General features: G+C 41.6%; 1 protein-coding gene across 3 annotated transcripts in view; it reads left to right on the top strand.

Moving 5' to 3' along the window:
- Nucleotides 1–14,268, top strand: part of rasa4 (RAS p21 protein activator 4) — a 60,631-nt gene that overhangs the window by 33,155 nt on the left and 13,208 nt on the right. For all 3 annotated transcript variants that reach the window (XM_016246052.1, XM_016246050.1, XM_016246051.1), the window contains exons 8-9: nt 1,295–1,386; nt 13,893–14,010. In XM_016246052.1, the coding sequence (XP_016101538.1) occupies nt 1,295–1,386; nt 13,893–14,010 (210 nt within the window). The remainder of the gene's footprint in view (nt 1–1,294; nt 1,387–13,892; nt 14,011–14,268) is intronic.

The raw sequence follows: 14,268 nt of genomic DNA, 5'->3' as shown, positions 1-14,268 counted from the left end.
TCCATTCTGATTAGCTCCTGTATTTGCATCCATGTGTCTGTGAGCATGCATGTGCGTGTGTGTGCGCATGTGCGTGCGTGTGACATTGTGTCTAGAGGTGGGGGAGGAAGCATACAAATGAAATAGTATCTTAACAGATTAATAGGCCTAACAGATATACTGTAAGTAGTATAACTTTTAAAAAATGAAGAAAAAAAGACAACAAATATTATTAGCAACAATATTAATAATAACCATAATAATAATAATAATAATAATTTCATTAGGACTGGGAAAGGGTGGACGACAATGAAGAGGACAAGTAATAATAATAATATTAATAATAATAATAATAATAATATTAAGTTATAAATTAATACATACACACACACACACACACATACATACATACATACATACACATATACTGTATATAGACATATATACATATATACACATTCATATGAGGGGCCGTACAAGCCATAATTCATTCTGGCACTCTCACACACTTACATTCTCCTTACACATACATATATTCGGTTACACTTTACTTGAAGGGGTGTGCATAAGACTGACACGACACCTTCATAATCATGACATGACACATGTCATGAATATGAAGGTTTTTTTATGCATGTTTATGACAACTGTCATTAAGTGTCATTCGCTCAGTTATATCATTTTTAATGCAGATATGACATTGTTTGAGATGTCTTTGTCATAGGCTATGGTTAGGGGTAGGGGTAGGGGTAGGTTAGGGTTAGGTCAAATAATGTCATATTTGCATTAAAAATGACATAACTGAGCGAATGTGCGCCCACACCCACACACACACACACACACACACACACACACACACACACACACACACACACACACACACACACACACACTTATGGGGAAACACTTATGGGTCCTCCACCCTTATGTGGAAAATATTCATTTTTTCTTACGCATATCATATTCATGGCTCCACGCAAATAGACCTACACTTAAAAAATGGTTTTGGATCATTTCCATTTGCATTTCCATTTAACAACTTAAATGAAACAGCCAAACAGTCAAACATTGCAACTATATTCATTATTCATGCCCTATATATATATATTTACTTGTCATGTCAGTATAGTGCAATTCCTGAATTTACCTAAACAATTGAAGCATAGTTACAGTTTCATAACATTGCTTTTGTGGCTCTGTTTGACATGTTCACTGTGACACTGCCTTTGTCACCCAATAATAATTCCAATTGCTGTGTTTAGCTTTGGTTGCTTTGACAGCTAATTGTCATGCCGATTGATGTGTTTTCCTTCAGGTCCTGTTCAACATCAACAAGCTTCAGTCTGCCCAGCAAGAGGAGGGCTGGTTTCGCCTTGGGCCTGACAAATCCAAACATAGTGAATATGAGTGAGTGTATTTGGAATTGTGGCAAATATGCACATTGCCTAAGCAATCCTTGAACTTTGGTTGCCACAGCAACAAATATTTACTTTTAACGGTAGCCTGTGGCAGAGCAAATTAAGCAATTAGCAGAAGGGCAATAAAATATAATAGATAATAGAACTATACTTTTGAAAAAGTACAACTTTCCTGGGAATTTGTCTGAGCTAACATTGGAGGATTGTTACACATTCTTGTCTCAGGCTTTCGCAGTGTTACGCTTATGTGTTCTCGTCCATTTGTTGACAGGAAGAACTAATCCTTTCCCTGGTTAAATCCTGGGATTTTTTTGTGTTCGTTTGTTGTATCTCCCCCTTCACCCATCCTTCCTCTCCATCCATAAGAGATCATTTGGCCACGTGGATTGACAGTGGGGATTATATCTCAAGCTGGCACAGGAGGAGTGGGATGGAAAGGCTTATGTAAAAACTCCAGTAAGGGGGATTCGGTTGGGTGATGACAAAAGCTATGCGTCATCTGAGAGCCTGTGCGAGTATGTGGGTAGATTAAGACGGAGAGTGTTTTTGGGGACATGGCGTGTCAGTGTGACAGACTTCTGTCCATGTGGGCAAAGGAGTCATTGACATTAATTTGTTAATTTATTCATTCACTTGACACGATTGTGCCGAAGAACTTGCTTTCTAAATCCTTCTATGAGTCATGTAGTTCGGGCTCCACATCTACACAGATAAATGGATCCGGCTTGAGCAACTTCACACAGTGTTATATAGACAAGGTGTAATATTGTGTGAATGCTAGGGGCAGACAAAGGAATGTTTTTGGCATTTGAGTATCATATGTAGATCATTTTTCTTTTTAATATTCAAAATGTTGGAGCATCCCGTTTTCGTATATCTTGTTAAAGGCCAAGGGATTGCATTTAAGGAGTGCATAGACTGAATGTCCATGATTTCAGGATTAACCCTCATGTTTAGCTGAGATTGACTTGTTTGGGGTCACAGATTGACTTTATTATCTTTAAGTTAGTGGGTCCTAGTGACCTCAAATGATTTAAGTTTAAAAATAATAATAGTAATTCCAAAATAAAAATAAAAATGATATTATCATTTACTCATTGTCATGTTGTTCCATACCTGTATGACTTACTTTCTTCTATGGAACACAAAATTTAAGTTAAAATAATTTTTTTAAGAATGTTGGTAACCAAATCATTTCAGTTCCCATTGACTTCAGTTATATATTTTGACTACACAGTGGAAGTCAATGGGAACCAAAACTTTTTGGTTAACCACTGTAACTTCTTTTTTCACTTCAAACTCTTGTAATTTGATCCTCTGAACTAATATAAACCAATTTGAAACAATATCAATATTATTGAAACACTAACCCAAAACTAATGAAACTTTTGATCTCAAGAGAGTGTTCTACTCACAAATCAGGCAACCAACTGGACCTTATGTACTGGTTACTCCACTGCACACCTCGGATCACTTCCTCCTCACTCTTAACCTCAACATGGTTCCTGACACAACACATACCCCTCCACATGTCATCTTTAGATGTAACCTACACTCACTCTCACCCTCCCGGCTATCTGCTATGGTTTCATCTTCGCTTTCTCCCCCTAAACAGTTATCATCTCTTGATGCTAACAGTGCTACTGATACTTTCTGCCCCACTCTTACATCTTGTTTAGACACTGTCTGCCCCTTGTCTTCCAGACCAGGCCATACCATCCCTTCTGCCCCTTGGCTGTCTGATGTTCTCCGTGAGCATCGTTCTAAGCTCAGGGCTGCTGAAAGGGTGTGGCGCAAATCAAAAAATACGACTGACCTTAATGTGTATCAGTCACTCCTCTCTTCCTTCTCTGCTAATGTCTCCACTGCTAAAAGAACATACTGTCATAACAAAATTAACAATTCATCTAACTCTTGCATGCTTTTTAAAACATTGTCCTCTCTCCTTTGTCCTCCTTCTCCCCCTTCTTCATCAACTCTAACAGCTGACGACTTTGCAACGTTTTTCATTGATAAAATTAAAACCATCAGTGCACAATTTTCCACACCACAATCGGTCAAGCACATCTTACCAGCAAACATACACTTGTTCACATCCTTCTCTTCACTCTCTGAGGCAGAAGTCTCCAAACTCATCATCCTAACCCTACTACTTGTCCGCTTGATCATATTCCATCTCATCTCCTTTAATCCATTTCTCCTGCAGTTGTACCTGCACTCACTCACATCATTAACACATCCCTTCACACTGGTGTTTTCCTCTCAGCATTTAGACAGGCTCATATAACCCCACTACTTAAGAAACCCACCCTTAACCCATCTCTTTTAGAGAACTGCTTCCTTTCATTGCAAAAACACTTGAACGAGCTGTGTTCAACCAAGTCTCTGCCTTTATCACACAGAACAACCTCCTCAACAGCAACCAGTCTGTTTTCAGAAGTGGACATTCAGCCGAGACTGCTTTGCTCTCAGTTGTTGAAGCCCTAAGACTGGCAAGAGCGGATTCCAAATCTTCAATACTTATCTTGCTGGATCTGTCCACTGCTTTTGACACGGTTAACCACCAGATCCTCCTGTCAACCCTATTGGCAAAGGGCATCTCAGGAACCACACTCCAGTGGTTTGAGTCTTATCTCTCAGAATGGTCCTTCAAGATATCTTGGAGAGGTGAGGTGTCCAAGTCACAACATTTAACTACTGGGATGCCTCAGGGCTCAGTTCTTGGACCACTTCTCTTCTCTGTCTACATGGCATCACTAGGTTCTGTCATTCAGAAACATTGCTGATGACACTCAGCTCTACCTCTCTTTCCATCCTGATGATCAGACATTTCTTGCTGGATGAAGGATCATCACCTGCAGCTCATCCTTGCCAAGACAGAACTGCTTGTTGTTCCATCAAACCCATCGTTTCATCACAATTTCACCATCCATTTAGGCACATCAACCATAACTCCTTCAAAAACAGCCAGAAACCTTGGAGTTAATCTGCCCGGTTCTGCAGATTTGCTTTATTCAACATCAAGAAGATCAGGCCCTTTCTTTCGCAACATGCTTCACAACTCCTTGTTCAAGCTCTTGTTCTGTCCAGGCTGAACTATTGCAATGCTCTCTTGGCAGGTCTTCCAGCCGGTTCTATCAAACCTTTACAATTAATCCAGAGCAGGAAGAACATTTTTTAACGAGCCGAAAATAATGTACGTCACACCTCTGTTTATCAATTTGCACTGGCTACCAATAGCTGCTCGCATAAAATTCAAGGCATTAATATGGAGTTAACATTGTACGCTGCTCAATACACAGCATTAAATTAAGATAAATAAAGTTTGGTTCTACACCAGAAACACAAACCATCTATAATGCTTTACAAGAACACATCTTAAAATATACACTCGCTTATCATTTGTCATAAACATCCTTTATTGTTATGAAAATACCATGAGCTGTATAAAAACACATACATAAAATATATAGTCACAATCATATACAGTATCTGTTTGCGTTCATATTTCATGTGTAGAAAAAAAATGTTTCTCTCATTTTTTTAAACACGGAATGGCAGGAGATATGATTGAGATATGATTGTTATCCATTGTTCTAATTTGTAAGTTCACAATCATATACAGTATCTGTTTGCGTTCATATTTCATGTGTAGAAAAAAAATGTTTCTCTCATTTTTTTTAAACACGGAATGGCAGGAGATATGATTGAGATATGATTGTTATCCATTGTTCTAATTTGTAAGTCACTTTGGATAAAAGCATCTGCTAAATGTAAATGTACTGTTAATGTAATGTTTGCCTACAAAACCACCACTGGCTCTGCACCCCTTTACCTAAATTCATTACTTCAGATTTATGTGCCCTCTAGAAGCTTGAGTTCTGCAAGTGAATGTCGCTTTATTGTGCCATCCCAAAGACGCACAAAATCACTTTCACTGACTTTTAAATTAAATGTTCCCTCCTGATGGAATGACCTGCCCAACTCAGTCCGAACAGAGTCCTTAGCCATCTTCAAGAATCGGCTAAAAACACATCTCTTCCATCTTTATTTGAACCTCTAACTCTAGCACTCTCTATTCTAATTCTATTCTATTCTTTATCAAAATAAAAACTTGCCTCTTTTAGACTTTCACTCTATTTATTTATTTATTTACTAACTGCTTGTTTTCTTAAAAAAGAAAAAAAAACTAACACTTGCTTCTCTAATCTTTTTGTATTCTATCTATTTGTTTACTTTTTATTTATTATACAATTAACAAAAAGCAAAAAAAGGCCTCTAACACTAGCTTGCTCTATTCTATCTGTTTTCTTTTTATTTATTATATGATTAAAAAAAACTTGCTACATGTACTGCATTAAGCTAAATGAGACTTGTTATAGCACTTGCATATTATTGCTCTTTTGTTGATTTTGATTGCTTCTATTGTCCTCATTTGTAAGTCGCTTTGGATAAAAGTGTCTGCTAAATGTCTAAATGTAAATGTAATTAACTAAAACGAATGAAGAGCTAATGAACAGAAACACTAACCCAAAACCCCATTTTTCATGGACTTTTGAAATAATTTAATATAAATTATAACTTCATTTTATATAAAAATGTTGTATAAAATAAGATTGTCACACCCTTGGACTGCCCCTGTGATCCGTGTCTTGTGTTTTGCTCCCCATATGCTCCCCATGACCCAGTTTCTCCGGTGTTTGATTGTGTCCATTGATTTCAGGTATTTCTTGTCAATTCCCTCGTTTAGTTCCTGTATTTAAGCCCTGTGTTTTCCTGAGACCTGCGTCCAGTCTAAATGTCAATCTCCTGTGCTACGTGTGTGTTCCTTCCCATGAGTCTTTATTTGGATTAATAAAGATGGTCTCTTCTTGAATTCTCCCACATCTCCTTGCTCCTTCGCTCCTCGCTCCGACACAGTAGGCAGACCGTGACAGAAGACTGGACCTGTAAACACTGATGGAGATCGCTGCGAGATTCTCCGCCCTAGCCCGTAGGGATCTCCCGTTTGTCGAGTTCGCTCGAAAATTCTGTGGGCTCGCCACTGTGCTGGATAACACAATGCTGAATTCTCTGTTCTGGATCGGGGCCAACTACCATCACCCCGTCAACCTCCCAGACACCACTGGACTGAGCTGGAGGGAAGCGATCCTCCGGTGTCTGGAAAGTGTCCGGCCCCGATTCAGAGGCAGCCCGCCGTCAAACCCGCCGGTCGCTCGGCAGTCAAGCCCGCCAGCCGCTGCACTCTCATGCCCGCGGGCCGCTCAGCTGTCAAGCCCGCTGGCCGTTCCCAAGTCAAGCCCGACAGACATTCCCTTGTCAAGCCCGCCGGCCGTTCCATTGTCAAGCCTGCTGGCCAATTCCCTCCCAAGCCCTCAGCTGACAGCAGCTGTCTCCTTTACCTCTGTTCAAAAGAGGAGAACGCGGAGAAAAAGACTGTCAGCTCTAGCCCCTGAGTCCGCTCCAGGAAGGGCTCCAGTTCCCACGTCCAGCCCAAGGAGGGCTCCATTCCCCAATTCAAGCCCAGAGAAAGACTCTGTTCCCAAGTCAAGCCCGGGGAGGGCTCCTGTTCCCACGTCCAGCCCAGAGAGGGCCCCTGCTCCCAAGTTAAGCCCAGAGAGGGCTCCTGTTCCCAAGCCAAGCCCAGAGAGGGCTCCTGTTCCCACGTCAAGCCCAGGGAGGGCTCCTGTTCCCAAGTTAAGCCCAGAGAGGGTTTCCTGTTCCCACGTCCCGCCCAGAGAGGACTCCCGTTCCCAAGTCCAGCCCAGAGAGGGCCCCTGTTCCCAAGTCAAGCCCAGGGAGGGCCGCTACACCTACGTCAGGCCCATGGAGGGCCTCAGAACCCAACATTTCCCTGAAGGAATTTTTTTGGGGGGCTATAGGGCTCCGGCCGTAGAGACTGGGCTGGGTGCCGAGGCCAAGGCCATGGAGGCCGCTCCGCCATGGCCCCCTGAACTGTCTTCTCTGCCATGGCTCTCTAGTCTGCCTGCTCCGCCATGGCCCCCTGAGTTCCCTGCTCCACCATGGCTCCCTAGTCTCCCTGCTCTGCCATGGCTCCCTAGTCTGCCTGCTCCGCCATGGCTCCTTGAACTGCCCGCTCCGCCATGGGTCCCAGAATGGGTACTGCCCTGGAGGCCGTCCGTCCCATGTAAGCCTGTCCCTAGAGGCCTGCAGAGCACCCACTCCCTTCCCCGTTGGAAGTTATGAGGCGCATGGATGCACCTTCAGGGAGGGGGAGGTAATGTCACGCCCTTGGACTGCCTCTGTGTTCCGTGTCTTGTGTTTTGCTCCCCATGTGCTCCCCATTGTGTCCATTGATTTCAGGTGTTTCTTGTCAATTCCCTCGTTTAGTTCCTGTATTTAAGCCATGTGTCTTCCTGAGTCCTGCGTTCAGTCTAAACGTCAATCTCCTGTGCTACGTGTGTGTTCCTTCCCATGAGTCTTTATTTGGATTAATAAAGATTGTCACCAAGGAATTGAGAAACATACACCAAGCCTTTCCTTAGAAAGGGGCCATGCCACTGATGCCACGGGCCACTCACACAACTTGGCAGACACGGGGGAACCGGAATAGATCAAGGGGAACATCCCACCCAAGTTACGAGCACAGCTATCCTCAGATGGATATGCTTTGTGAAAAGAACTAGCCTGGATACACAAGACCACTGAAGAGGCTAACTAGAAAGCCTCTAGAGGAGCTACAGATCTCTACATAAATCGCAGGTAAAGAGAGTAGCTGCTGAGCTAGAACACAGCTATCTTTAGATAGCTATGTCCCTAAGGTCTTATGAAGTCTTGTGGACCAGAATAACATAGCCGAGATAGCCTTCCTACAGAGCTGCTCAGACCACAGAGAGTGGGTTATCTAGTTAATACCCTTGCAGGGGAGATAGCACTGTCTAGGCAAGGGCTCAAGGAGACCGCTACTTAAAGGGTTACTCCACCCCAAAATGAAAATTTTGTTATTAATCACTTACCCCCATGTCGTTCCAAACCCGTAAAAGCTTTGTTCGACTTCGGAACACAATTTAAAATTCAGATTGAACCACTGATGGCAGATGGACTATTTTGACGAGGTGTTTCATACTTTTCTGGGCCTTGACAGTGTTATTTACTTGGCAGTCAGTGGGACAGTCACAAGCCTCCTGGTTTTCCGAAGACGAACAAAGCTTTTACAGGTTTGGAACGACATGGGGGTAAGTGATTAATAACAAAATTTTCATTTTGGGGTGGAGTAACCCTTTAAGGACCCTAAGAAGGGAGCAGTCACTGAGCTGGCACATAGCCTACCAGAAGAGGGCTACTTAAAACCCTAAGCAGGGGAGCAGTCACTGAGCTAGCACATAGCTATCCTCAGATAGCTAGGCCCTAGGAAAGGGTACCACTCCAGGAGAGGGCTCACCGCAACTGCAGTAGAACACAGCTAGCCTCGGATAGCTGTAATTAAGTAAGCCGCGACCTGCCATAACAATGGCTGGAATATAACCACCCTCAGGTGGCTGTACCACAGAGGCCCCAAACCCGTGTCAGTCCCACAATAGACAAACCTAGATAACCTTCCTGAATAGCTGCCCAGACCACAGAGAGTGGGCTATCTACTTACTACCCTTGCAGGGAAGATAGCACTGTCTAGGCAAGGGCACAAGGAGACCGCTACTTAAAGACCCTAAGAAGGGGAGCAATCACTGAGCTAGCACATAGACATCCTCAGATAACTATGTACCCAGGAAGGGCTACCAGACTGAAACTACCCAGACTGTCTACTTACAACCCAAAGAGGGGGGGCAGCACTGTCTAGGTAATAGCTCAAAAGACCGCTACTTAAAACCCTAAAAAGGGGAGCAATCACTGAGCTAGCACATAGCTATCCACAGATAGCTAGGCTCTAGGAAAGGAGACCACTCCATAAGAGGGCTTACGGCAACTGCCCAATCCACATCAGAGCCTAGATAGCCTTCCTACAGAGCTGCTCAGACCACAGAGAGTGGGCTATCTACTTACTACCCTAACAGGGGAGATAGCACTGTCTAGGCAAGGGCTCAAGGAGACCTCTACCTAAAGACCCTAAGAAGGGGAGCAGTCACTGAGCTAGCACATGGATATCCTCAGATAGCTATGTACCTAGGAAGGGCTACCGGAAGGGGGACCGACTGAAACTACCCAGATCACAAAGAGCGGGCTGTCTAATTACAACCCAAAGAGGGGAGACCGCACTGTCTAGGTAAGGGCTCAAGAGACTCCCTGAAGATAGCCCATACCACGAAAGTGGGCCATCTACTTAAAACCGGAAGGGGAGACAGCACAGTCCATGCAAGGGGCTCACAGAGACAACTATTTAAAAACCCTAAAAAGGGGAGCAGTCTCCGAGCTGGAACACAGCTATCCTCAAATAGCAGATTCCTAGACAAAGACTTCAGTGCTTAATCAAGAGAACTTCAGAAGTTAAGAAGCCAGGCTAGAACATAGCTGCCCTTAGCCATATTCCAGAGCAAAGTAAGCTTGGCCTGGAGCATAACCACCCGGAGACGGCTACACTCCGGCTTAACACATGAAGAGACATTCCCCATAACCACTCTAGGTGTTGAAAACCCTGGGAGAGAAAACTCGCAAGCCTCTCTCCACAGAGTATTTAAATATATTCACGCCCAGCAAGGCACTCCATACACAAAAACATGCACATTAGAGAGGCAAGGCGAGAATACAAATAATAGCGTATCTAAAAGTATGAGACAACAACAAACAAAAAACATAGGCCTATCATTAAAATCTGTGCTTGCACAGGTTCTGCACGATCCTCCTCTATAATATCCTCTGCTTGTCAACCGGGCTCAAACTGATAAGCGATATTAACAGCGCCGTTGTTTACAATACAACCGGAGCACATGCCGCTGAGGTGAGGGGCGGGACGCTTAGACGCGCACTAGAGACGGTCGCGCCAATCACAACACACTGGGCTAGCTAACTAATCAGAGCCCATCACCTGTTTCTGAGGGAGGGGCTTCATAAAACAAGGAAATGATCAGCACGTTTCTCAGAGAAGGGACAGAGTGGTGTGGAATAAAGGTAAATTATATGAATAATAATTTTTTTAAAAACAAAGCATTAACACATGTTAGACTGCACCCCATAAACACAATCAAGCCTAGAAAAAACAGTGAACCACCCCTTTAAAGTAATTCATGAAAATAATTTAAATGTTAAAATTGTATAATAAAAAAAAATTATGTATTTCCTTGAATCTGACTGGGTGGGCAAACTGTCAATCTGGGTGGGCTAGACCCACCCAAACCCACCCGTAGCTCCGCCCCTGATTGAGAGGCTTTGGAGGAGAAAGCGATGATCACAGGTAAGTGATAATACTTCAGTAACTCTAGCTGAGACTTAGTTGAGCAGTATCACTGTCCTTGATTTGCAGGTTTGTGGGGAATCCGGAATGCTGAGCAGATGACTGAAGATGAAGGGATCATAGAGCAGATCAGGTAAGTAATCAGGTAAGCTGATGAAAGAAGTAACAAGAAAACCAGAAATTGAGGTGGTGACGGGAAGGTGGCTTTATACTGTGGTTGTTTAGTGCAGACAGGTGAGGAGAATCAGAACTCTGGTGATTATGAATGAGTCGGTGGGGCTGAAGGATCTGGCATTGCTGGTGACTCCGTAACAGTGTCAAATGATCCTTCAGAAATCATTCTAAGATGCTGATTTGTTGCTCAAGAAACATTTCTTATTATTATCAATGTTGAAGCAGTTGTGCTGCTTGATATTTTTGTGGAAACCATGATACATTTTCTTCAGGTTTCTTTGATGAATAGAAAGTTCAAAAGTATTTATTTTAAATCTTTTTAACATTATAAATGCATTTTCCTTCACTTTTAACCAATTTAATGCATCTTTGCTAATGTGTTATATAGTGTTAATTTCTTTCAAAAAACTTACTAAACCCAAATTTTTAATGGTAGTGTATGTCACTTTAAATTTTACATGAACTTAATTTAATATAAAATATGTGAATTTAATATTTATTTATACATGAATTTAATATATCACTTTTTACACGCGTAGAAAACGTAAGAACATTTAAATTACCATTGTAATTGATATCACCAGCTTCATTATGTTTATGGTAAACAAAACAGCTATTTTTAAATTTAGCAATATTTTATGGAACTATACTAAACTATATTATATAATATATTATCACACTTTTGTTTTCAAAATTGGCAGATTTTGGCTGCTTTGAACATGCTTATGTACAATCGTCCTTTCCTGCTAAACAGTTTTACTTCTACTCTGACCAGATAAAGAAAAACAAGATGGGAATTAAAATGTCACAGCCAATCCTGAACAAAGGATTATTTGAATGTATTTTTCTTTTCTTTTTTTGCCCGCATGCAATATGATGTCTGATGTCATCCTGATGAAAAGTTCCCATTAAGCTCTTATAATCTCTGGCTCCCCTTGTGTGATCCGCTCTCATCTCAGTGAACAAATCAAGCTGTTGTTGTTTTTGTTTATTTTCTCTTTCTTCTCTTTTCACTCTCTCACCATCTTCTACCTGATTGGATTTTTGACCGACCACCATCTGTTGCCTGCTGTTCATTGACTGGCTGTTATAGCGGCACTCCCTACACAGACATGCTCTCTTCCAAATTCCCACCTTCCCTCGAGTATTACCCATCTTTACAGTGAGAGAGCATGTGGTGTATGGAGTGACTGCGTATGCAATTTACAAAATATTAATGCTATTTGGAATAACAAAGCTTTAAGAGGGTCATATCATGACAAATCTGACAAATCGTAATATTTTGAATTAAAAAAGAGGACATTTTAGCTCATTGTAGTCTTGCATTCTGAACAGTTTGTCGGCCGCATTTCAGTATGGAGTGTTTTATGAATCAATGTGGCAAAAGTGGTACACAGAGTCTTAAAGCCACAGCAGCAAAAAACTGCTTGCTTTCATCTAAGATAGTAAATCTTAGTCAGGACAGTGCCATTTTTGACAGGAATGAAAATGAGTCTGTGAGGAAGAGAAGTACACTTTGTTCAATTGATTATACTGTTGTAGGCTGATAGGTCCTTTACATACAATCTGATAGCAATCACAATATTTACTAACATGGCACAAGCTGATTGGCCTTTGCTGATTATGCAGCAAATGAGATTGCTTACTCCATATTTAAATAGTCTGGTTCAGTATTCGCTGTAAGCTTGTCCTGCAGTGCATCAGAGTTCCTCTGAAACCCTCCACCTCCCACAGCTCCACCTGTCTAGATCTGCTACAGGTTTTATATGTGACCCTGGAGCACAAAACCAGTCTTAAGTCACTTGGGTATATTTGTAGCAACAGCCAAAAAAAACTTTGTATAGGTCAAAATTATCGATTTTTCTTTTATGTCAAAAATCATTAGGATATTAAGTAAAGATCATGTTCCATGAAAATATATTGTAAATTTCCTACCGTAAATATATAAAAACTTAATTTTTGATTAATAATATGCATTGCTAAGAACCAAATATTGTCCTATCCTAACAAACCTTACATCAATGGAAAGCTTATTTATTCAGCTTTCAGCAGATGTATAAATCTCAATTTCACAAAATTGACCATTGTGACAGGTTTTGTGGTCCAGGGTCACATATATATCTATTCATGCAACAGCATGTCTTACATGCTCACAGCAGCGTGTTTGTGTTGTCTGCCAAGACCAAATACATTAACACTGTCATATCCATTAACATGCTAAAACTTGAGAGTTGACATGGTTGAAATATATGTATATTGCTCCTAAATTAATTAAATTAATTAATTAAAACCTGATTAATTTCCTGTTACATAATGTTTATGTGAACTGTGTATATTAGAATGTTTCTCTTTGGAAATCAAATGTGAGTCATGTCTTCCCTGTGGAGTGTTTTTAGTGTGGTTTGCAGTGTTCTGCTTATAAAGTGTTTCAAAATGGTCATTTGTGAGTTTTTATGATGGTTTGGATGCTGCCTACGTGGGCAGTAGTTTTGCCAGCTCGTACTAGGATTGTGCGGCTGTGGTCAGCATACTTTAGTGTGAAACAGACATTTCTAAAGCCAAATTGTCTTCAGATGCTTGCCACAATATTGTGTTTTTCAGTTGGTCTGCCACGGTGTCCTCATTTTCTGTTCCATCATGACAGAGTTAGAAAACACAGCCACCCACATTCACAGTAATAACATTTACTGTTTGGCTTTTTTATGCATTACTGAACAGAACAGTGTCCTTAATGGAGTCATTCTGGGTAATATTGTTTTTCTGTCATGCTGTGTTTTACCTCCTGGAAAGTTTTCACTGTGTTTTTTCACTATGAGTAAGCCCTCACAGCATGTTTTCTTAGGTGAAACGAAAGGTTAAGGGTATTTTTTGTTTTTCATTAAACATTGAACATTGAAATCATATTTTAATCCAAAAAGAGAAGAAGCTATATGTCAGTAACAAAATATTGTTGCGATTCTCTTATTCTCTCCTAGAGGAACTCTGGGTTCTCTGCGGCTGCAGCTACGGCTTCGAGATGAGGTCGTGTTGACATCCAGCCATTACAAGCCACTCACCGAGCTACTCAGCCAGTCGGTCGGCTCTCAGCTCAACGTGAGTCTGATGCCATTTGGACTGAGCCTTATCTCAGGGGATATGCCTGTGCATTATCACTTAAATTCACATGGCATATTCCTCGTAACAAGATAACAAGACATAATTTGGTGTATGGATTGCAAAACGCGGCACTCTTTGTTATCTGATCTCATTTGTATGCATGTGATGGATACTCTATTCGTGCCTGCTAACGTTAAAGGGACAGGTCACCCAAAAATTCTCACATCATTTACTCGCCCTTACAGTATGTTGTTC

This window comes from Sinocyclocheilus grahami, unplaced genomic scaffold (genome assembly GCF_001515645.1).
Source record: "Sinocyclocheilus grahami isolate Dianchi unplaced genomic scaffold, SAMN03320097.WGS_v1.1 scaffold781.1, whole genome shotgun sequence".
NCBI lineage: Eukaryota > Metazoa > Chordata > Actinopteri > Cypriniformes > Cyprinidae > Sinocyclocheilus > Sinocyclocheilus grahami.
This window is presented reverse-complemented; position numbering and strand designations above follow the sequence as displayed.